Raw genomic sequence first — 24,626 nt, 5'->3', positions numbered from 1 at the left:
TTCATTTAATATCGGAGGTCCCTGCAAGTAGATTAAGTCATCCTGGAACCCCTGAGTCCCTTAACGTCGGCTGAATTAGCCTGGTGGATAGAGTCACCTATGCTTGGGGCTCACAGGTCGAGAGCAGGGACACCACTTTTCACTCCATAATTAGAGTGAGGAGACTCGGGCAGCAATGCAGATGCTCTACTGAGCTGACACCGAGCAGAGCGTGAGGACGCGTGAGGTAGCCGGTATCCTGTCAGTTCAGCCAGTGAATTTCACCAAGGGCTGGAATTACGAGGCTCCCTGCAAGGCTTGGGATAAATAAGGGACCCGTCCTGCCTTCAGCCCTCACCATCCAGCAGGAGAGGCTGAGGCCTGCTATGCAGCCCTCCAGGATCTGATTGACAGGTGAGAGGGTACTGATGGCCCAGGTGGTGGGAGGGTCCCCATCTGCTGCCTGCACAGTGTCAGCTCCCTTCAAAGGCGGCCCCTCTAAAGCCGCCTCCTGGATTCCCGTCCCACAGAGCCCCAGGCACTCGCGGACGGGGGCAAAAAGCAAGGGGGACTGGCGCAGGGCAGTGCAACCTCCCTGCCGTGACACCCTCCCCACTCTGCCCTCTCCTCTCTGGGGAGCAAGACGCAGCCTAGCTGCTCCTGACAGCACTATTTTTAGCGGTCCTCTGGCTGTCAGCTCTGGGACGAGTTTTCTGCGTGTTCCCCAGAGATCTCCCACCCTGCTGTCGCTCTCAGGAGGAGGGAGGGTGGCGGGAAGGCAGCCTGCCCGGGTCCCTGTCCCAGTACACTTTCCCGAACGAGTCAGTAGCACAGGACAGTGAAGAGCTTTGGTATCCGAGAGCTCAGGCTCAGATCCCAGCCGCCTCAGGCAGCCCTGAGACCTCGGGGAGCTAGCTTGGCTTCCCCCAGCCTCAGGATTCCTTCACACACACCTAAGTGCTTAGCGCTTGGCCTGGCCTAGCACCTGACCAATGCTCTCTTTTTTCAGCTCCCTTTACATCTAGGGCCCTGCTACGAGGTTGACCTCACAGCCCAAGGCAGGTCATGCTTCGGAACAGGGGCAATGACCCTGGTACCTCACCCCAAAGGGGGTCACTCTTTACAGGTGACCTCCGCATGCCGAGACCACAGCCTCAAACCAGCTCTCTCTTTAGTCCTTTCAGATATCATCAGACACTTCAATCCATCTGTCCTGAGGCCCATCTGCAGCCCTGGGAAGGGAGTGGTACCCCATAATGGTGCCGAGTAAGCTCTTTTTCTGACACTTTGCAGGGTTGTGCACTCCCGTCAGTCCTGGGTTTCTAGATGGGAGGATTTGGGGTGGCGGGCTGGAAGAGTCAGAGGCTTAAAACTAGAGATCTGTGTTAAAGCCGGAGCTTATCTCCTGCGCTGATTTTAGTCTGTTTAATGGGCCTAACTTAAAAAATCAGGTCAATGTCTGCCCTCCAGAGCCCAGGAGTGGTGTAGTGCAGCTTCCAACTCAGAGACTGGCCTGTGGGCTGAGGCAAGGGGCAAGCTTCCGGCCCTCAACAAAGTGGTATTTAACTGAGTTTTCTCTCTGCTTCCCTCCCTCTGTGCAGAGACTTGTGGATTCAGGCAAAAGAGCTGGTGAGGAACATGAAAGAGAACCAGGTAAGAATCCATCCGGCTCTGTTGGGGGCCATCTGTGTTTGCTGAGAGGCAATCAGGCAGCTGACGCCCCCGGGTTATCATGCCCTGAACTAGGCAACCAGTGTGGCCTGGGCCCTCCAAGACTGCCTTTCCCCTGGTGATTCTCTGGAGGCCAGCAAAATCCAGGGCCACTTCTCATGTTCCCAATGTGGTCCTGCCGAAAGTCAGCAGGTGGGCTAAGTAACTTCCTGCTCAGCAAGATGGTTGACAGCTTGGGTTCCAGAGGGAGACCAGTTTGAGTGGGAATCCTGAATTTCCACCTATTAGCTGTGTGACGTTGGGTAAGGCGCTTAACCTCTCTTAGCCTCAGTTTTCCCACTTAAGAAATGCGAGTAATAAAATGACCTGCAGCACAGGGCTTAGGGTGGATTCAATGAGGTGTTGGATGTGCATGGCACACACAGAGGCAGTGCTCAGTGCAAGCCTGCAGCTGTCATGGTCACTGAAGTGGCCACTGCTGTCGTTATTAATTACGATACCCATTTTAGTTCTTGGGTGGAGGTTTCTGTAACATACATGCTGGGGCCCTGGTCTCCACTCTTCTAGCAGTTCAGACACTCTTTACTCAGAAACTCACATATAGACTTGTAATTAGCCAGCTCTAATCTTTTGTGCTCTCCTTATGAACAAGTATCAAATCAAGGCAAGCCTTGCTACCAAGCTGGCTCTAACCAGGGTCTCAGCCTGGACCCCTGGAACCAAGGGAAACCACTTTGAAGGCCAGTCACGCATTCATTAAAGAGTTCAGGTGTTCAAGCCAGGTCATTCCAGGTTATACAAGGACAGGGACAATTACAGGAGTGATGCTGTAAAACGTTGGTTTCCTCCTCCCAAGAGACTTCCTGAATTTCTGGAATGGTCGTAACATTCTGGAAAATGGCTAGGAGGTCTTGAATCCAATCCTGTCATTTTACAGATGAGGAAACTGAAGTCCCAAAAAGTCTTGTGACCCGTCCGAGTTCACTCAGCAGGTTAAAAGCTAAAATCTAAAGTGCCTCATTCTTATCCAACGCCCCTCAAGTACACCATGCTGCCTCTTAAAAAACAGAAGTTTATTTTTTGTTCCACGTAACCCGTGTTCATTAGAGAAAGATCAGAAAACACAAACAGAAGAATATTAAAATCATCCTTAAACATGATGCCCAGAGAGAATCACTGTTCCCAGCTTGGTGTACACTCCCTTCCACATTTTTTCCAAGCACGTTTATCTGTTTTTATAAAATAGGGACGTTACTAGATGTAGAGACTTTTTATAATCTGCTTTTCTCGGTATCCTATTTCCCATGACAATAATTACGTTTTCCAGCATCGTTTTAACAACTACATGGTGTTTTGTCTTATGAGCATTCCACAACTTACACAGCAGTCCTCTGTTTTAGACATTTACATTGTTTCCAATTTTTGACTCTTATGAACAAGGCTTGGATCGAATGGTAAGCCCTTTAAAAAAAAAAAAAAAGGTTTTGATAAGTTTTGCCAAACTGCCTCGTAGAGCAGTTTATACCACTTTAAATTCCCACCATATACACCTCCTTTTGGGGGAAAAAAATCCATACATATGGTTTTATGGGGGTGGTGTATGAAATGGAAAGACACGCAAAGAAAGCAGTTCTCTTGGCTTCAGGTTTCACCACCGTCTCTTTTTGATGCTATTGTCCTCTCTTCCAGCAACTTGACTTTCAGAATGACTGGAAGCTCATCACCGTGTTCTTCAGTAACACTAGCCAGTGTCACCTGTGTCCCTCCGCCCAACAGGTAAACCACAGGCTGGGAGGCAGAGGGATTGCAGATGCTGGGGTGGGTGCAGAAGGAACTAAACCTGCCTGATTACATCTGGAAGGCTGGGCCTGATAGCACCTGTTTCAGAGTTAGGGCAGGCAGGCAGGCAGAGAGACAGACAGATATCTAAGGGCTCAAGGAAACATATTGAGGGAGAGGTATTTTTAACTTACCATCCTTACCATTCAGGAAAAGGAAACCATGGTATAGATAAGCTGAGTCAATGGTCATTCTGCACCTGAGGAAAATCCGCTTCCTAGTTCAAAAATCATTTTGCCTCTTTTAACTCTGATTTCATTTGAATGCTGAACTTAGGAAATAAAGCAGTACTTTTGATAACACCTCTTGAACTCTAGCTCACCGTGAACCCTAGTTTTAGTGGGAAGTTGTCTAGTTGTTTATTAGGTAGACTGTATCTTCCAGGCTCTTTGGCGTTGCCAGGAATGAGATATGAAACATGTGACTTTTAAGATATTTAGGTGGGTGACTGACTATGACTTAAGTCTTTATTGACAAGTGTCCAGGTTAGGATCAACTGAAAGTGAGAGGGTGGCTTAGAGGCCTAGGCCATGGTGACGTAAATGGCATACAGGTGACCCTTCTGGAGCCTGAAGCCTCATTGCCACCCAGCTGGCCCTGCCACTTACGGCAGTTCAAACACCTGCCCACTGTCCTTTCAGCAGCCTTCCAGGGCCTCCACCAGGCCATGGCACAGGCAAGGGTGAAGTTTCTTGAGATGCTGTCCTCTTCTTTTCTGTGCCCCTCTCCCAAATACGTACTCTTGCCTTCCTCCAAATGCCCCATGACCCCTGCTCCACCACCAAAATCCCCTCCCTTTAGTGATGTTAGGCGCTGGGAGAATGCTGACAGAAGCCCACCTTCCCTAATCAGCTCTTGTTAAACAATATTCCTGCAGATCTCCTGGGTTTGTGGCGTATAGATCTTGAAGCTTATTCTACTTCACCTCTGTTTTCTCCCATACCAAGGGAAATTTCCAAGCCCTGTTTATTCTCTGCACCACCCCCTGCACTTTGGCCATTTTGCACACCAACATTTACTCGTGAATTTACACATTCATGCACTGAAATGCTCAAACAAGCATTTAGGCATGGCTGCATTCCTCTGTATATCCACGCAACCATGCATCCATGCATTCATGCATCCATCCGTAAGTTACCTATTCGTGCATCAATTCATTCTCTCTTCTTACATGCAGGCACACATTATTGTACTTATGATGAGTTTGTTCATGCTAGCATTTGTTTGATTTTTTAATATTTGAATGTATTCATTGATACTTACACTCATTCATGATTTCTTCCATGTATTTTATCTTGTGTTCGAGCATTCCTATGTGAATTCTTGCATTCTTTCGTGTATTTATTCCTTCAGTACATTACATGCATTCTTGAATACATGCATGATGTATTCCTGTGTGCGTGTCCATTTATGCATTATTTATTTTTATTAAATTTTAGTTACACAAGCAATGCACAGATGCTTTCTTCTTTTAAAAAATGAAACATTATAGTTAAAGCGAAAATACCCTTTAGCCACCACCTCCAATCCTCTCTCTCTTTTTATTTCCAAACTTTTTGCATATTTGTAAATCCTAGTATTCCTTTATGTGTGTGTATAGAAGAGAGAGATTTAACATAAATAGTATTATATCGTATGTACCACTGAACAGTTTTTTTCACTAATCAAGTGTTTTTGAGATCCAGTCATGTTGATACATATGGATTGAGTTTATTCCTGTTACTTGCTAAATAGTATCCCACGTGTACATTTACTACATTTTATTTCACTATTTCTGTATTGATGGCCATTTAGGTGTTTCTAGTTTTCCACTAATATAAACAATCTTGTTCATTTACTTGAACATGGTGGTTTTCTAAATACAGTGATTATATTTCATTGTATTCAATTACAGTGTAATTTATTATATTTCAGATTATAGATTGAAGTACATTAGTGGGTCAAAAATCAGTTTAAAAGATTACAACCAAAAATTATAAAAAAAGAAATAGACTAGGATCAACTATAAAATATTAGAGTTCATTGCATGTAGTAAGGTAAGTGTTGGTTCGTGATTATTTTTGCTTCATTTATATATAGATATGTGTGTACCGGGTTGTGATGTGAAACATATCTCACACTGTGGGTCATGATCAAAGCAGTTTGAAGAAAGTGCCTTGAGTAGATTCGTAAACATAAAATTGCTGGTCATCAGATACATACACTTTAAGTCTTAAAGGGCTGCCTAATTGCCCTCCAAAGGAGCTAAACACCTTTATATTCTAATATCCTGGGACCAATCCCCACATATAAGGGGCTTTTCCACGCCACCAAGCAATTCTCAGACACCGGCTGGGTGTCCTACAATTCAGCTCAATTCTGACACGATCTGCCTGGAGACAGTATCAGATCCCACAGGTTAGGAGCTCAGTCCTGCAAGACTGTCCCCAGCCCCCATTTCAGAGGCCAATCCCAAGTCCAGGTGGTCACCTGAGCTTCTGCCCAACTGGCTATAGATTGGAGGTTCCAACAAGCCCCTCCTTGAGTTCAATTAATTTTCTAGAGTGGCTCACAGAACCCAGGGAGACATTTTACTTACTAGGTTCTTGGTTGATTATAAAAGGATATAATTCAGGAACAGCCAGATGGAAGAAATGCATAGTGCAAGGTATGGGGAAAGAGCGAGAAGCTTCCATGCTCTCTCCAGGTGGGCTGCTCTCCCAGCACCTGCAGGTGGTCACCAACAGGGGAGCTCTCTGAACCCATCCTTTTGCACTTTTTTGGAGCTTCGTTACATAGTCAGGATTGACTAAATCATTGGCCAACGGCAACTGATTCAACTTCCAGCCCCAGGCTGGGTGGCGGTCGTGGGCAGGGGGACTGAAAATTCCAACTCTCTGATCCCAGGGTTGGTTCTCCTGGCAACCAGCCCCCATCCTTAGGTGTAGTCCCAAAGTCACCTCATTAACACAGCAAAATATACTTTTATGCTCTCATCACTTAGGAAATTCCAATGGTTTATGAGCTCTGTGCCGCAAAAGGGGACAAAAACCAAATATATACCTCGTATTACAAATGACAATATCACATAGTCTCACCAGTGTCTGAGTGCACCCATTACCTACAACCTTTCCAACACTTGTTGTTATCAAAGCCAATGATCTTTTGTCAGCATGTGAAATTCCCTCAGGATCTAGTCATGTTGATACATGTGGATTAAGTTTATTCACACTTAGAACCTCACACTTTTAATTGGTTGTAAACATATGACAAAAGTAGCCATGCTCCACTCCTGATTTCTAAATGGCTACATACCAGTGACTTAATCTCTGTAAACTGAACTCACTGAAGCGATGTTTACTATCATCCACTCGTATTCCCACTGTATTGCGTTTTTCCTTCCGTCTTGATTTTCCTTTGGCCCAAAGACCACCGAGGCTTTGGAGCCTAGAATAAATCCCACCTGCATTTCCATTTCCCCCAAAGGACATTGTGGCTCATGGTTCTGGCTCTCGACCTCCTTGGCCTGGGCTGGCTGGTTCCTCCCTTCACTCTTGCACTCTTGCTTCTGCAGCCCAGACCCAGCCCTCACCTCCTAGTCTCCCTGGTGGCGCTTCTGGCCACAGCTAACCAGGATCCCCCATCTGAGAAGCTCTTACACAGCACTTCTGCATCCCCAAAGCACATCCCAGGCATGGCCTCTCCCTCAGGGGTTGCTCTGCAGAGTCCCAGGGGCTGCAGGAGGTGCTCTGAGACTGTGGGCTCCAGGCTTCCACCCGACCTCACAGAGCAGCTCTGCCTTTAACTGTGGCATACATATGGCAGGTTTCCTGAAATAGTTCATGTGAGAAAAAGGTATTTTATTGTTAAGAAGAAATGTTAAACTCCGGTCCTGCCCTACTTAGGACCTGGAATTTTCCTCCCCTAAGAGACCTTTGGGCTTCTTTCATGGGGAATAGACAAGGGCTTGTGTCCACATGTGTTCTTTAGGGATTTCTTAAGACCAAAGCCATAAGAGAGTAAGACCAGGAACCATTCATTAGGCAGTGATGGTGCTTCTTCAGGGCTGCTATGGTGGATGAAGCAATTCAAAGGCAGGTGCTTCAGAGCTAACTAGTAACCTGGCTCATAGCAGTGACACAGGGATGCTTTTAGGGTCTGGACTCTTGCTTACTGCTCTCCAGTTAAAGTCTAGTTATATGGAGTGAGAACAAAATTGCAAGAAGAGAAAAAATAAAGGAAAAGAAAAACAAAAAGCCTAACACTGCAAAAATCTGTTACTGAATCAAGTTTCTCTGCCCCATGCATGACAGGCCAAATGCTGGGACACTGAGGTTTGCAGAAAGAAAGGATTTATTCACCAGGCAGCCAAGTGAGGAGATGCAAGAACAAATCTCAAATCCGCCTCGGGATATTTATGGGATAAAGAAGCAGGGCAGTCCGAGGCATGGGGAATGTGGGGGATAGGTGATTGGAGAGAAGAAAAAGGTGAGGTAATCGTTCTGAGCAGGTGCAGCTAAGCTACATGCTTCTTCAAGGGGACACATGCTTCTTCATGGGATGCATGTTCAGAAAATGGTAGCGTTAGCATGTTCTGAAGGTGGAGTTCTGGGCCCTCTGACATCAGAAGGTCACTGATGGGACACTCAACACATGCCCAGTTGGAGGCCTCAACCAGTCTTGTCTAGTTGGAGCTTGAGCCAGTGAACAGCCGACTCCAAGTTCCTGAAACACAACTAGGGCAAACATCTTATTTAGGCCATGGAATGCTTGGAGAACATGCAAGTTTTTATAAAAACAATTAAGGGAACTTGATCAGTGAAGGCAGGTTACAGTTCATTATTTATTAAGCAAGTTGTAGTTTAAGGTATCTAATGGATGACACTTGGTTTCAAAAATATACCCATTCATTCCTTGCAGATGCCTTTAGAAACAGGTGTCAACATTTTGGAGGACACGCTGGCAGTATGACTCAAGAAACCTAAAAGTGTTTGTGTCTTTTGACTGAATAATCTTACTTCTTGGAATAAATCCCAGATAAATAACTTGGTAGAAAAAGTTAAGTCTGGTTGCAGGCACATGTTTGATAACAGAGCATTCTTCTGATTCTGGGGGCAAAATATGGAAATGTGTAAGTTCCTTTGAAGAAATAAGCTTTTTCCTGACTTCGAGTTATGGAGGAGTTTATCACGTGTGACCTTCTAGGCAGGGGACATTTTATAGGAGCATCATGTCTTCCACTAAGGATCAGGGACAGTTGGTGCCCCAAGGACAACCATTCAATACCTGGAAAGCCTAGGTGGGCCCTGATTCACTCTGTAGCAGTGAATCAGCACCTTGACTAAGAGGTTTCTAAATCAGGGTTTGCAGTCTGAGGAGACGCATACAGGGATTCCCCGAGGAAAGAGGGATGCCCTGCATATGATACAGGCAGTGAGGACCTTTCTGGACCGAAGTTCCTATGACTCCTAAGAAGGGAAAGTGTGGTGCTTAACGTCATGCTCAGGGAGAGAAAAAATGAGACAGGAGGCTTTGTTGCTGGCTACGGCAGCAGATTGGGCTGGACTGGCTTCCAGAGGACAGCCTGGCACCAAAGTGGGGACACAGGAGCGGGAGGCCACCCTCCACGCGGTCCCAGCCCGACTGATGGGCAGCTGTCTCCAGAGTCACCACCTGTGTCCCCCCCAGGAAACAGAACAGGCTGCTAGGCCTGCTTTGTCTTCCTGTCTGAGCCAAGTCGCCTCGGGACAGCAGGTTTGCAAGCAGCTTAGGAATCTGTCTTGTTGCAAAGTTTATTTTTGTTTTGTTTTGTTTTGTTTTTACACTGAAAAGGTAAACCCGGGTCGTTTTTTGAAGTGCTCTCATTTGTTTATTTTCATTACCTGCAAGGAATTGGGTGGGAAGAAGGTGTCTTTAAATACTCAGTGACAGGAGCCCTTTTCTTAGGGCAGATGTGGCAGGGAAAGGTCTGATAAGAGTGCCATGTGGAAGTTTTGAGGTTCATCTGGGTCCTTAAATCCAAGCGTTCCCCCTTTGGACCTGATTTTCTTCAGGTCAAAGTGATTCCATCAGTCTTTGGGAATAAATCTGGTCTCGTGTCCCTCATGTGAGCTTTAGAATTGCCTTGGCCTTGGGTTTGCCCTTCCCTGACACAGAACTTCTCATTTGGGAGAGTTTACTTTTTTCCTGGTGGGTGATGTGTTGGGGAAGTCAGAGAATGGACAAAAATCCCAGGAAGCTCTGGGAACTCTACACTTGTGTGTGGGAAACTGGGGTCTAGATGGCGCTTCTGTTACTATCATCTCTGTCGAGGGGGGATGGGGGGTTGGGGAAGGGAAGGGACAGGCCAGCGTGAGCCTGGGCCTCTCTGCCCCGTGTCCCCCGTCCCCACCCACACTCAGAACATTTCTCCTTCCACAGCAAAGACACGTGACGAGCAGCATGGACCAGCTGACGAGAATGCTGGACTGCCTGCATCAGGAGGTGAGGTTGGCAGGTCCCTCAGCTTGGTGGGACCACGCGCCCGGAGCTCCCTCACGGGCACCTGCAGCAGCCAGGAGAAGCTGCCCTTCCGTGGGATGGGGGGACAGGTTCTGGTTTCTTTCAAATGGCCTCCACCAGGACGGGAAAATGGACTCCCAGGAGGGAGACCAAGACCCCAGGGAAAGGGAAGGCTCTGGAGTGCTTTTGATGAAAACACGGGTCACAGATAGACCTCTTCACTCTTGCAAAGGATATTACTAAGAGCGCCCCCTGAGGAGGAGGGAGGATACAGCCCTGTTCCCCCCTGGGGTCTCTGTGACCCGCTCCTTCCTGAGGCCCGTTTCTGACTGTGTCTGGGGCAGTGATGGCCTGGAGCCTGCAGGGACCTTGAGAACTCTCAAGGCTTCCCTAAGTGATTAGTGTGAGCACTGCAGGTCCTGGAAATCCCAGGGGAGCTCTGGGTTCTCACCTTCCCCGCTTTTCCCTAGGGAGGAAGAGGGTCCCCAGTCCCATTACCACTGGGTCCTGCTGCCCTGTGTTGGGGAGGTGCCCTGCCCACCGTGAGGGGCGGTGAATGACCCATTTCTGGATGGCGCAGCCGACAGAGCTGACAGCTTTGAACTGACCCCAGCCAACCACGTCCCAGAGGGCCTGCCTGTTTAACCAAGGAGAGTCCCATCGTGCTCAACCAGACCCCAAACTAGGCTCAAACCAGGGGTTCCAGAGAGGCTGCAGGGCAGCGGCAGCGACTTTGCAAATGCTCATCTTGCCCCTCGTATCCCCCTAGGTCCCCAAAGCGTTTGTGAACCTGGTGGATCTCTCCGGGGTTCTGAGGGGCTCGCACTGGCATCAGGGGACTCCGCTCAGGTAAAAAGGGAAGTGAAAAGGGACCAGCATTTGTCGACTGGTGCCACGCGCCAGGCACCGCGTGGGGCACTTCACATGCATCAGCTGATCCAAGGCGTGGAGTGGGAGAGAGACAAAGCGACGTGTGTGAGATTCCACAGCCAGCGGGGGCAGAGTCAGGCTGCGGAAGGGGCCCTCTGCCGCATTGTTTTGGGGACTGAGTTAAAGGATGAAATATGCAGCCTGGTTGACGTAGTGACAGGTGCCCCAGCCCCACCAGGGTGACTTGAGAGTTTAAAAACCAGCTTGGGCAAAACAGCTATTAGCCAAGAAGTATTATTTCCAGAAATTGGAAAGACAATTTAGTCTAATTGTATTTTATTTTCACACAACTTGATTCCCATGTATTTCTGAGATTTTTCAGATAATTTAAACTTTCTGAGCCCAGATCCTGAGATTTCTGGCTGGATAAAGTCAGATCAGGGGCGTTGTAGGTGGTGGCAACGGAAAGGAGAGGACAGTGCAGAGAGGATAGGGGGGTTTGAAGAGGAAGAAAGCTGAAGGAACGGTGGCTCAGAGTAGGGGAGGGGAGAACAGGAGGTGGGTTTCTGGGGGAGGAGCAGTGAGGGAAGCGGTGCATCAGGAGATGAAGTGAGAGGCAGCGTCTCCATAACATACCCTTTTTTTTTTTTTTTTTTTTTTGCCGTACACGGGCCTCTCAGTGTTGTGGCCTCTCCCGTTGTGGAGCACAGGCTCTGGACGCTCAGGCTCAGCGGCCACGGCTCACGGGCCCAGCCACTCCGTGACATGTGGGATCTTCCCGGACCGGGGCACGAACCCGTGTCCCCTGCATCGGCAGGCGGACTCTCAACCACTGCACCACCAGGGAAGCTCCATAACGTACCCTTTTTTCTCCCCAATGTGTACTTCCTTCCTTCCTTCTCCTGGGCCATCTAAGACTTCCAGCTTCCCCTTCCCCCGGCTCCCAAAGCAACTCCCAGTGCCCCCAGCCCCACCTTCCTCCAAGAGGGAGTCTAAACGGCCCCACACGGCATCCATGCTCACTTCCTGCTTGTTTTAACCTGCAGTCCCACAGCCGAGCCCTGCAGGTGCTCAGGGGAGACCTCGCGGCTGTCCAGGGTTGTGACCCATTGGGCCTATCAGGTGAGTGCACTCTGGGACACTGCCTGTTGGCTCACAGGGGCAGGTGGTCATGAGAACAGGGATGGTGGGAACAATTAGGGTGCATGTTTGCTGACGTAGGACCCCACCAGCTGAAGTCAGAACTGAGTCAGGAGCGAACGACAGCAGCTACTCTTGCGTCGCTTCCAGGTGCTGACTTGATCTTCCAGCACGTAAAGTGGGAACTGCCGTACTGGTTGCGGGGAGAGTGGATGCAAGTGGAGGGTGGTGGTGGTACCTACGGTAAAAGATGCTGAAGGATTTTGCAGGTCGTTCCGAGATGCTTTTGGTTATCATCCCCCTTCTGCCACTGCATCTGTGGCTGGTGGACGGGTTTGCCTGGACTAGGCTTGCACAGACTGCAGCCTGGACTACGGTCTGGCTCCTGAAGATGTGCATCTAGTTTACTGGAGAGACCCCAAGACAGTGTGCGTGGCTCAGCGGAAGCCTCCATCCCCACCAGCAAACCGTGCAAAGCACGGTTCCCACTGACATGCGTTAACATGATGATTTTTATTTAAGAGGCAGTTTTGTATAAGAAGTTTTCCATGTGAAGCTGTATGTCATTTCTCTTGCTTTGGAAATGACATTTTTTGAGTGGTTAATAGCACATCCCTGTACAGAACTCAGCCCTTGAAGAGAGAGTGGGGACCCTAGCTACATACTGGGCTGGCGTATACTTCTCGAGCTCCCAGGGAACAGTTCTCGGGTCTTACCTGATGCTGGACGTCAGAGGAAAATGAAAACCTGGTTTAGTTAATCAAAGGGCCCTGAAGTGTGAGATGAGAGGGAGCTTCCCAATAGCATGTGATTCAGAATAGCATGGGTGGGTGATTCTGACCGGGGGGCTGCTGGGAACTCCCTGGTGTGAGGATGGGGCAGGCTGAGCCTCGCTGGTACTCCTTTCTTCAGGAAACCTGGGAACAGCTCCTGGCCTCCAGCAAGTACAACGAGCAGACGTCCTTCGCAGTGGTTTTCCAGCCTTTCTTCTACGAGGGAACCCTGCCACCACCCTCGGTGAGTGAGGGCCTGGCCCACACCCTCTCCCTCTCCCTCCCCTGCCCTCTCCTCTGCAGATGCCCCAATACAGTTGAGCTTCACCGAGCCCAGGATGTGTAGTCTCAGGGGAAATGCTGCAGTGTTCTCTTATACTTTTTGGACAACTTCCCCGTGGGGTTGGATAGCCCTGTGAGGAAGGTTCCGAGAGGCAGAGCCGCCCAGAGGTAAAGAGCATGGGCTCCAGCCAGACGGCTTCTGGCTTTGGAATGGGCCGGCTGTGTGACCTTGGGCAAGTTGTTTGAACTCTCTGTGTCTTGTTTCCTCATCTGTGAAATCAGGGCCATTATTAACATTCCGCCTGCTAGAGTGGTAGTCAGGGTGATTAAATACATGTGAGGAACTTAGAGCAGCGCCTGGCTCTTGGAAGCCCGCAGTGTCTCTCAGCTATGGTGACTATTCAGGATGGAATTTCCAGGCCCCACACTGCACTCCTCCCCCTGAAGGCTCCTCCACATCTATCCCTGCAAGGGAGGGCACTTTGAGTTGTTTCCTCACCCAGGTCACTGGGCAAACGCCCCTTCCCCCTGGGGGTCCTGCAGACCACAAGTGCTGTGGTGGGTGCACACGTGCTCAGCTCAGCAAGGTCTCTACACCTGTGGGGCTTCAGCACGGTACATCTGGGACAGCCCGTCCCTCCAGGCTCCTGGCTCCTGCCATTGGAGTCATTGTGTCCCTCCGGGACTTCAGTGATGTTTAAATAGTGGTTTAGTAGGAGGAGGAATATTAGTTCCCGTCCCCCCCTCCTACTCAGACCATACCTGAATCACTTCCCTGTCACCTCCTTCTGCTGTTGAGTTCAGTGTGTACAACCCCACAATGCGGAGGAGCAGCCAGACGTGAGACGCGCCCCTACAGGCCCTCACCTCCTAGCCTGTAAGTCCCTGCCATTATTGATGGGGAGGGACTGAGAGATAGAATCTGAGTGCATCAGGACCCCCACCTCTGCCGGGAGAGCTTCAGAGTGCGCGGCAGGGCTGTCCCAGCCCCGGGGGCACACGGGACCTCTCATTTGGTTCTCTTTCAGGGGGAGCGACCACTCCAGGATCCCACCGTCCTCGCCTTGACTCTCTGGAACAGCATGGTGAGTGGCTGGGGGTCCCGGGGCGCCGCCCTGCCAGCCTGGGGTTTAGTCTATGGAAGGAGAAGCAGGGCCTCTGCCGTCGTGCCCCGTCTGCTCACCGCTCTGATGGAGGGGTTGAGGGACACCAGCAGGACCCCAAGATGATGATTCTGGGCCATCAGGGGTCCCTCCCACATCCAGTGACAGCCCATCTGGGACCACCTGGGAGTTTCACCTCCTCTTCCTGGAAGCTGGGCTGCAGCCCTGACAGTGAGCACGGCTCCCTGGGCAGCCTCAGTCCTGCTCTTTCCGGATGCAGGAACGTTTCCTTGGCATCTGTCTGGGAGACCTCACTTGGAGTGGGGCACTAGGGAGAAGGCTCACGTAGCAACCTGGCCCAGCTCTCCCTCATTTTACACTTAAGTGTCCAATGCCCAGGGTGGTGCCTGGGGTGAGTGTGGAGTGATGAAGACCTGGGTTCAAAGCTCTCACGAGCTGTGTGAACTTAGGGTCTCAGCTCCCTTTCTGCAAAACCCCCGAGCCAACACGTGGAGAGTGTACAGTTCCCTCCCGGCCCACAGCGAGTATTCACCCTGGGTGGCCCTTCTTACTCTGACTGTGACAGGCTTCCCCCAGACTCTGAAGGTCCCCCGGGGCTGTCTGGGATTAGTCAGTGGATGGAATGTTCCATTAAACTTTGAACCTCTCCAGAGCACCAGACAGAGACCTGATTTTGCCATTTATTTTTTTCCCATCCAAACTGTCCTAGAATTCCAGGGACGGCAACCTGGTTTTCTTCTTCCTTGCATTAGAAAAATTCCTCTCCATCTCCTCAGACTGAGGTGCTGTGCTGAGTCCTGTGAGCAGCTGTAGTTGGGTGCGCAGTGGCCAGTGAGACAGCAGGGAGGGCAGGGGCCAGCCCAGGCAGCCCGGACTGACGGAGTCACACTAGCCTTCGGAGAAGCCATTTGATTTCTTTGAACGAGGACCCTTGTTGGTGGGCCTGACCCCTGAGCGGTCAGGCCCCAGAAAACCACTTTGCTGTTCATCTCCCTCCACCCTCTCTCTGGGGGAGGAGGGCTGATTCTTCCAGCTCGGCCAAACCTCTCTCCTCCTCTGTTACCTTTCTCCCAAGCAATGAAAGAAAGCCTAGAGGGTGCCTACCCTATGCTGGGTCCAGGGAAGATACAGGAGACACACCAAATGGCCCAGCGAATAGCTGGAAGGGCACAGCAGGAACAGGGTCATGCCCTGGACAGAGCACCCAAAAGGGATATGGGCAAGAGGCCAGGACGGCCCCCCGAGGGTGGGACTGGAATTGGCTTTGTCGGCATGGGTTGGGGGGAAGTATGTCAGAGGAGGTGGGGCTGGCATTCCCAGGAGAGAGGAGCTGTGTGAACAGAATAAAATGCACTAGCAAGGGGTGGTGGGAGAGGAACGGGATAAGGAGGCCCCACGAATGAATGAAGTGCCCTGTGCAATCAGACAGGCGCACGGCGCGCACAGCGCCCTGAAACCCGCTCGAGGGCGAGGATGGGCAGGTGCCCAGAGGGGAGCAGAAGGTCTCACGCTCAAGGCCAAAGGTCTGGGACCCAGTAGGTGTCCCAGGGGCTTTGGGGAGGAGGCAGCTTTCCTAGGTGGGCAGTTACCTGCCCAACGAACCAGCAGTCCTTTCCCAGGGAGAGGCCTCGAGGTCCCTGTAGCCGAGCCAACAAGGAGGGAAGCGTGTCCCCTGGCTTCCTCTCGGGCAAAACGCCAGACCATCCCACGGCTCCCGAGCGCACGGACAGCTCCTGCAGGTTAATTTATGAGAAATTACGAAGGTAACAGGTTAGGGGAAAGGGCACTGGGTGAGGAGCCAGAAAACCTGGGTTCTGAGTCCAGCTGTGCATTTGGTTGTTTCTTGAGGTGAGTCACGTGGTCTTTCTGGGCCCCGTTTTCTCTATTTGCCAGCCTCAGAGGACCTTGGGAAATATAGGAGCAGTTCACCCTTGGGTTCCCTCCTGTGTCCTCCCAGGGACATGGGGAGTCCAGGAGCCTCCCTGCCTCCACCTCTGTGTGCCTCTGTGGTGGTGGGCTTAACTGCGACTATAGAGGTAAAAGACAGCTACATCCGTCATGCCCACATTTGCAGACACACAAGAGCCCCGAGTGAGGGCCACCCTCTTACATGGGGAGCAGAGAGGGACCAGCAGAATCGCTGTGACCAGAGGGGCCCAGCTTCTACCGCTTCTCTGCTTGGCCTCGACCTAGGACACAGCGATGGTGGCGACTGTGCAGGGCCACACAGTGTCTGCTCCCCGGGCCAAGTCCCGAGGTGCGCGTAAGCTCTGAGGGCCAGTGAAGGAAAACCCCACACACACGCACGCAGTCATCGTGAGCGGCCCTGCTTCGGAAACACACCTGGCTGCATGGGCCACCCAGACGGAAGCGGAGCTCCTGGCACGGAGCAGAGGAGGGTTTTGTGTTTGGGATGTAATTCATTCCCTGGGCCCTTCCTGCCTCCTCAATAACTTCTGATGATTCTTATGTAACCGTAGTGTTGATGAGACCCACCTGTGTGGACTCAATTGCCAGGTCTAGCAGTCACGGCCCCCCACCTTATTCCCAGCCCTGCGCTAGCGCCAGAGGCGCAGGGCGAGGTGAGAAGGGCTCACAGTCAAGCGGAACTCTTGAGAGCACGTCTAAGGTCATCCCGCCACCCCTGCCGCGCTCCAGTTCATCTCGGGGGCAGGGAGGCTGTGCAGAAGAGATGCGAGCAATTAAAGGGCTGAAGGGTGGAGTAAGAGAACAGGACCAGCGTCCCCAGGGTGCGTGCGGGCACGTGCGGTGCAGGGCGGTGGATGGAGGGACACGCAAAGGGTCATTTGATCTAGCCGAGTCATTTTCCATCCTGAGGATGGAGGGTCAGAGCGTGTGTAAAGGGGATTAATGGCAGTAGGAAGGACGTAGGTGACTGATAAAGAGACATTTAGGACAAGGTTCTTAGTGCAAAAGGATTTATTGGGAAAACCTATGAATTTTCCTTTGGAGTCCTTAAAAAATTAGGTTCTGTTTTATCCATTCGACTAAAATTATCACAACGTGGCTTTCTCAACATTTCTTTCCAGATTCTATTATTGATTAAATTCTTGAAAGATTGGAGAAGAGAAGTCAGGCCACTTCGACATTGGGCCACCGACTCAGGCCCACTGAACACTCCCTTTCAGAGCGGCCCTGAGAGTTCTGGGTTGGAATCCCATACTTAGGAGTGTCCACCATCAGAATAAAACTGAAAGGAGATGGGGAGTGCAGTTCCTCCTCCAGCCTCTGAGCAAAAGGTTGCCACTCGTTTTACAGAAGGTTAATTACACCCTCTTATCTGACCCTGTCCGTTTGGGTGAAGGAAGTTTACCTGAGAAGATAAAGTTCTTCCCCTGCTTCTTGTTTGCTGGGCACAGATGCCGGGGCAAGATATTGCTGAGGAATCTAAAGGGCTCCGGAAGATGGCAGAGCCCGTGACTGAGCCAGATAGGGGGGCTCCACCCTGTAGCCTCCTGCACTTTTGTCCCCCGTCAAGGTCTGTGGGAGGGGAGCAGAGGGGAGAGGAGGGACCGGGTGACCTAGGAGCCCAGCTCCTCTGGGCAGCAGGGCTGACAGCAAACACGAGGTCCCCAAACAGTAGAAGACGGTGCGTGCAAGAGAAAATCTGTGATCTCTCAAAGCCGCTGTATTTTTCTGTTAAGTGTTTACAAATGTCTAATGAACATTTAAAAATAACAGAAGGAACTTAAAATCCTTGCTCTGTTGAATTCTCCAACTGCCTTCATTTTTCTGTCTCCCCTCCGATGTTTTTACCTGAGCCGATCCTCTGCTGCTTTCTCTGGCGGGTACACCATACACTTTTCGTCTATGTTGTTAGACAGGCTTCAGTTATCATTGAAGTAGCTGCCTCTATCAGCCACCGGTAGCACTATCACTGTTCCTGAATGGCTAGACACTCTAGTTGTTAGCGTGGCGCCGTGCTATGTCCCATGTCACTGTACCTCTGTGTCCCAGGTAAAGACATGGGGCTTGCCAGGTGACAGAGGGTTTCATTCATTCCCTGCTGGTTTACGCGAGAGCCATTTATTTGCCCTTCCTTCCCATTCCTACTCTCCTCCCTGAGGGAAATTTAATCAGGGAGCCGGCCAGCAGCAGGGCAGCAAGGAGGGGGATGCGACATCAAGCTAATAACCGGCTCCTGGTGATCAGGTAGCCGGTGACCCCGTGAGAGCGATTTGGTTGAACCTGGACATCCATGTCCTTGTGTCAGCTCAGCCTCCCTGGTGTTCACTTTCCCCTGTAGCAGGAGGGGTGGGCTGGGAATCAGTGGTTCCTCTCCCGCAGTGGGCCCTCAACTTGAGCGCGCATCAGAATCCCTGGAGGGCTTGAGAAAGCACAGGGAGCTGGACCCCACCCCAGCGTTGCGGGCTGGGAATTTGCCACTTCTAACGTGTTCCCAGGTGACGCTGATGCTACCCGCCCAGGGTCACACTCGGAGAAACACTGAGCTAATGAGCCTTTCTCAGTGGTAGTACCCTAGGATGCTGCCACCCGTGTAAGACTTTTCTGTTCTGAACATCACCTTCTTTCCTAGATGGAGCCAGCAGGACAGAAAGATGAGCCATTCAGTGCCAAAGAGAGGCGGCCAGTGAAATGTCCCTCTCAGGTAGGCGAGGACTCGGGGGTGCGGGGGGCCGGGGGCGGCACCTCCTGCTGAGCTGGGGAGAAAGGCGGGGTCACAAAGCAGGGGGCTTTGCTGCAAAGTGGGTCTTACCTGGTTGAGGCATTAGCCCGTTAGAGTCTCGGGTCTGTTCTTCTGGGCCTGGGCACACCTAAGGTTTATACCTGTGGGCCAGGAGAGCTGTTTTAACAGAACTGAGGCCCCTTCCGTGCTTGTAGAGGGCATAGGAACAAAGGCACAGCTCACATGGCCCCAAATGCTAAGATGGGTATCTTAAATATGTGCCTAATATATAGTAGGTGTAGAATTAACGTTGCTGAATAAATTAATGAAAAAATAGCTGAATGTAAATGAACAGAAATCTTTTTTATCACTTAATGCTACTCAGATTTTTGGCTTTATTGATGAATTGGTACGTTTTTGTTACCAGGCTGTAAGAACTGTATAATTCACTCCCTTTTCCTCTTTGCCTTGGCTCTCAGGAAACTTAAGATTAGGTTCTCTTTTCATGGAAATATACCTACTTTGCCTGTTGGCATGGACCTCGGGTAGAGAGCAAAAGATGCTGACTGCTGCAAATGGGAAATTTCAAAATGTTAATGAACTCCCTCAGGGAACTAATGAGCAGTCCAGAGAAGAAAAGCCAGAGAATGTTTCTCTCATCCTTTAAAGGATGGTATGAATGTTTCAGATTGGCCAAAGGCATTGCTGGGTGATAAAAGTTGATGATTACAGGATACGGATTTCTGGATCGTGGTTACAACGCATTGCCTTTCTCTGCAGGAGAATCCCTATCTGTTCACCTACAGGAACAGCAACTATCCGCCCAGGTTGCAGAAATCCCAGGCGAAGTTTGAGGTACGGAGAGGATTTTCTGTGATTGACAAACATGCAAATGAACCAGGGGCCGTACCTTGCTGAGTCTTTTGAAGCTTCCAGGGCAGTTCTTTGTGTCCTGGACCCCATGGGTAGGTTGGAGAAGAGTGAAGGAGCACATGTGTGGCTGTCCCCTTGGTGCTTGAAGCAGGGCTGCCCTCCAGTTCCGTCTTTAAAACGGCCTCAGCAACCAGCATCCCATGGCTTCACGGGGTGTGTTGGGGGGCTCAGCACTACCTGTTCCCCGTCTATTTTGATGCGAGACAAGAATTTCAGGCCCTCCCCAAATCTCTGACAAGTCTTTTAAAACTCATCTGAGCCCTTAATCTGAAGAGAAAGTCCAGAAAAGGCAGGGAAATGGGGTGAAGTCTGAAAGCTGTCAGCATGGAGACCGGAAGGCCTCAGCTGTCGGCCACACCTTAGGGGCCTGCCTCACACATGTCTTGCTTATGACTTATCTCATGAGTCTCTTTCTGATACTTCCTGTCAAGATTAGATAGGGCACTCCACACTCCTCTGAGAATGCAAGAAACACTTGAAGGTTGTCTCCTTCTCAGAGGACTGGGGACCAATATGGGTTGAGACAAATTTGGTGGTGGTCCCAGCACCGCCCCTGCCTCCCTATTGGATAAAAGAGGGTGCGGTTTACTCCCAGGGGTGTAGGCAAAGCTGATGGCCTGGGCCTGCACCACAAAGCCCAAGAGATACGGCGTAAAAGACTTGATGTATCAGCTTGTCCCGTGCTTTCTAACTAATATCACAGCAGTAAGGATACATCTGAGAGGCACCGTGGTGCCGCAATTTGAGAGCGCTGGCTCGGGGTTCAAATCCAGACTCTTGCACTTACTGGCTCTGTGTCAGGGGGACTTAACCTCTCTGTGCCTTAGTTTTTCAAATCTGGGAAATGGTGATAGGTCATAGTGCTACCTAATAGAGCTATTAAATTGTAATAAGTTATTAAGTATAAGGCACATATAACAGTATCTGACATGCCATGAGTTTTATAGTAGAGGGAGCAATGCATATCTTCAGGATACGTTTACTGAATACCAGCTGTGTACCATTAGGATGCACGCTCCATGGGGGCAGTGACTCAGAGCAGGTACCTAGTCACTATTAGCCGAATAACCAAATGGGTGGGCAGGTGGGTGGGTGGACGGGGACCAGGCGTAGGAGATACAAACACAAATACGTTGCTTGTCCCAAGGAGCTCAGTCTAGTGGAGTCAACCAGCAGTGATAGCACAATGTAAAAAGTGCCGTAAGGTTTCCACGGGGTATTCTGGGAACACAGCGGAAGAACAAATGACAGGCAGGAGAGAGTTGAGAAGCCTTCCCCAAGAGTACCCATGACCTCAGCCTGAGGATGACAAAAGTCAAGCCAGGTGGGTGGGAGTGAGGGAAACAGAGGGAGGGAAAGGGAAAGAAAGAGCAGACGTAGGTGTTCGGACGAAGATGTGGAGGGACAGAGAGTCAGGTCTGGAATGTTGGGGGCTTCCTACCCCGTGCTGAGGAGGGTGGACTTTATGCTGATGTTAGCACAGAGTGGAAATATGCTTATTCAACCAACAAGTGTTTATTGAGCATCTACTGTGCAGCCTTCTAGGCTCTGGACATACAAGAAGCAAAATGGACGAAAATTCCTGCTTTCACTGAGAATTTGGGCAAGGGAGTGATTTTTATATTGAGAGAGAAAGAGTCCTCTGAATGGATTCAGAAGGCTGGGGAGGAAGCCCACAGGCCGGCAGCAGTGATGGTGAACAGGGCCATGTTCCAGGAAGAAGGGACAAGGCCTGAACTTAGCCTGAGGCTGAGGGACTAGGGAAGGGGGGCCGGCTTGGGAACATCTGGAAAGGGTGTTGTGGACGCTCAGATGTGAGTGTTGAAGGAGAGGGAGAAATCCTACATGATGCTTAGGTTTCTGTACTAAGTGATATCTTCCAAAATAGAGGCCCACTTCTCACCCAGTTTCTTAGGTTGCAAGATCCATTTCTTCTTATTTCTCCATGTGTCTCATTTTAGGTGAGAGATGGAACGGAAATCAGGTGTCCTGACAAGGATCCCTCTGACACGATTCCCACATCAGGTACACGGCTTGAGTCAAGTGATTTTTAAAGTCATCTGAGGTCTAAAACCATCAATGTAAGAGCAGCCTTAAGATGACAGGGCTTTCTACACAATCTGAGATACACCTGAGAAGTTTTCAAGGCCATACAGCTCTGTATGTATACTTATAAGTTCATGCCTGTGTTTGATTATTCTTTAACTAAAATATGATAACATTATCGAAAGCATTTATTGAGCATTAACTGTGTGCCAGGCCATGCTCTGCAAAGGGCCCAGTGTCAGGTGAGTGAGCTGATGTCATTGTCCCCGCTGGGAAGCCTCGATGAGGTGAACTTATTCTCTGAAACATAAAACTACCTTTAAGCAGGAAGCAAAAATAACCAGTCCAAGCTCCCGGTCAGAGCCATATGCAGAGTGCACTCAAACACTGGAAAGCCATCTTACAAACGTGCCATTTTCACTACTTCTCTGTGTTTCCAAGATGACTGGTGCTGGGCCATGAAAATGAGGCTCATGGAACATTCTAGGCAGAGACCTTCCCAAAGAGGGGCTGCCTAAGGGCTGAAACTTTTCCTCCAGGTGAGCCAACCTCTGAGTGATGGCTCTGTGCACGTGATCATGGGAGGTCACGGGAGAGCCGTGTGGTGGCCCACGTGACTCACAACCTCAACCCAGGAGTGTTTCTGCAACGATGCGATAGGTTCTCATGCTTGGTCCTGGAGGGTGACTCATTTGTTCATTGATTCGTTCACTTGTTCACTCATCTATTAGATGATTGTTGAATGCCTCTTATGTGCCTGCCAGGATGGAAAGTGAAGTTTGAAGATGTCGCAGTGTGCAAATCTTTGTAGTCACTTTGTCTCCTTTTGCTGAGTATTAGTAGAACAAGTTTAAGTGTCAGCCCGCCCTTCATGCCTGTCTTAGCTCTACACGCTCAAATCTAGTCAAATGACAGGCAAGTAAGTTAAAAATCTTCTCACCAAAACTTCGGTGTTCTTGACTAAGTTGCAGAATAATGGAATAGGTGATAAAAGTCTTACAGGTCTTCCCTGGTGGCGCAGTGGTTGAGAGTCTGCCTGCCGATGCAGGGGACATGGGTTCGTGCCCCGGTCTGGGAAGATCCCACATGCCGTGGAGCGGCTGGGCCCGTGAGCCATGGCCGCTGATCCTGCGTGTCTGGAGCCTGTGCTCCGCAACAGGAGAAGCCACAACAATGAGAGGCCCGCGTATCGCAAAAAAAAAAAAAAAAAAAGAAAAAGAAAAAAGAAAAAAAAAAGAATCCCCCTGCCAATGCAGGGGACATGGGTTTGAGTCCTGGTCCAGGAAGATCCCACATGCCACAGACCAACTAAGCCCGTGTGCCACAACTACTGAGCCTGCGCTCTAGAGCCCGTGAGGCTGTGTGCCACAGCTACTGAAGCCCACGTGCCTAGAGCCTGTGCTTCAAAACAAGAGAAGCCACCGCAATGAGAAGCCCACACACCTCAACTAGAGAAGGCCCGCACGTAGCAACAAAGACCCAACGCAGCCAAAAAATAAATAAATAAGGTAAAAGTCTTTTTAAAAAAAGTCTTACACACACACACTTAGTCTTTAGACTTTTTCCCCCCCGTACTTAGTGACAGCCCCTTCGTATTGGTTAGTTTACTAGCAGAACTTCAGTAGCAGAAACAAATTGTTAGCTTCATATGTAGGCCCTCCAACAGCAAAACCTCAAAGATGTATGTATGTATAGAGAGAGGAAGGGGGGAATTTGAATGTTTTAATAGCCGTACTCTTTACAGTGAATCCAGTGATTCCATACAGTGATATCCATCCTCTTTTAATCTTATCATTCTGAAAGGATGATGTGTAAAGATTTTGCAGTCTTGTCTAGATTATGTTCCCATCATGACAGTGATAACCAACCAATCCATCAGAGCATATCTGAACATCTGAAAGCCAAATAAAATGTGAATCTCTTCTTTATTCCTTGACCCTGAAGATTATCTTGTTTATTGGCACTTGAATATGTAAGCACAAGAAATCTCAAGACCTTGAGATCTTAGATACTCTGGTGACAGAAGCTGTTTGGATAAGCAGATGGATAGATTTATGCCTCCTTGATCTAACCAAGTGGGCCTGGGACCAAAACATTAGCATTGGCCAACTGGGTGGCAGCCCTCATGGGCTAACATTGGGCCTGCGCCTCTGAGTCCCCCTGAAAAGTGTCTTTAGAAAAATGGCAACAACTAACTGGACAAAAACAAAAAACACATTTCATTACTGCGCTTGATCTATGATTGGACATTTTAATCATACTTGTGGCTGTCAGGGTGGGAAAAAGACTTAGCACAGGGTCACGTCATTATTACCCTTGATGATCGTTGTACTGGTGAGGTCGTTCACTCTTCTGGAGATCATGCTGGCAATTTCTAATTGAGATGAAGGCCTCTGATACGTACTTGTAAGAGCAGATCATCTTATCTTTACAACCGCAGTGACTCAGCACATGGTAGGGGCCTGATGAATGGTTGTTGAACTCATCTTAATTATGGAGTATTCCTACTTCCGCAAATCAGAAATTCCCAGAGTTGAAAACGATCTTAAAAACCAAGTGGACCAAAATGCCTTCCGTTAAGACAACTTTTCACTAAGACTCTCTTATAAAATAACTGTTTTATCTTCAGAGTTGTTTTCAAAAATCTTCTTTGTAGTCCCCTTTTCTAGTGTCTCTCTCAAACCAACCCACAGCTACACCTAGCTAAGGAGAAGTGATAATTTCAAAATAAGATACTGCTTCCATCAACAGGTCCCAGCCCCTGGCAGCCCGGGTGCCCCACCCTCACACCATTCAGAGCCCACAGGTGATGAACCTCTCCTACTGATCTATGGGGCTTGG

The 24,626-nt window shown here is 49.7% G+C and overlaps 1 protein-coding gene across 6 annotated transcripts in view; it reads left to right on the top strand.

The window, feature by feature from the left end:
- The window catches only part of PLB1 (phospholipase B1), a 201,765-nt gene that overhangs the window by 107,234 nt on the left and 69,905 nt on the right, over positions 1-24,626 (top strand). For all 6 annotated transcript variants that reach the window (XR_004521853.2, XM_033838805.2, XM_073791479.1 and 3 more), the window contains 11 exons: positions 1,155-1,245; positions 1,581-1,632; positions 3,340-3,426; positions 9,889-9,951; positions 10,739-10,818; positions 11,886-11,961; positions 12,892-12,996; positions 14,063-14,119; positions 18,717-18,788; positions 19,587-19,661; positions 21,701-21,764. Coding sequence is in view for 5 of the 6 variants with exons in the window: in XM_033838805.2 (XP_033694696.1) it covers positions 1,155-1,245; positions 1,581-1,632; positions 3,340-3,426; positions 9,889-9,951; positions 10,739-10,818; positions 11,886-11,961; positions 12,892-12,996; positions 14,063-14,119; positions 18,717-18,788; positions 19,587-19,661; positions 21,701-21,764 (822 nt within the window). In the remaining variant the exon portion in view is untranslated. The remainder of the gene's footprint in view (positions 1-1,154; positions 1,246-1,580; positions 1,633-3,339; positions 3,427-9,888; positions 9,952-10,738; positions 10,819-11,885; positions 11,962-12,891; positions 12,997-14,062; positions 14,120-18,716; positions 18,789-19,586; positions 19,662-21,700; positions 21,765-24,626) is intronic.

The sequence above is a fragment of the Tursiops truncatus genome, chromosome 14 (assembly GCF_011762595.2).
Source record: "Tursiops truncatus isolate mTurTru1 chromosome 14, mTurTru1.mat.Y, whole genome shotgun sequence".
NCBI lineage: Eukaryota > Metazoa > Chordata > Mammalia > Artiodactyla > Delphinidae > Tursiops > Tursiops truncatus.
This window is presented reverse-complemented; position numbering and strand designations above follow the sequence as displayed.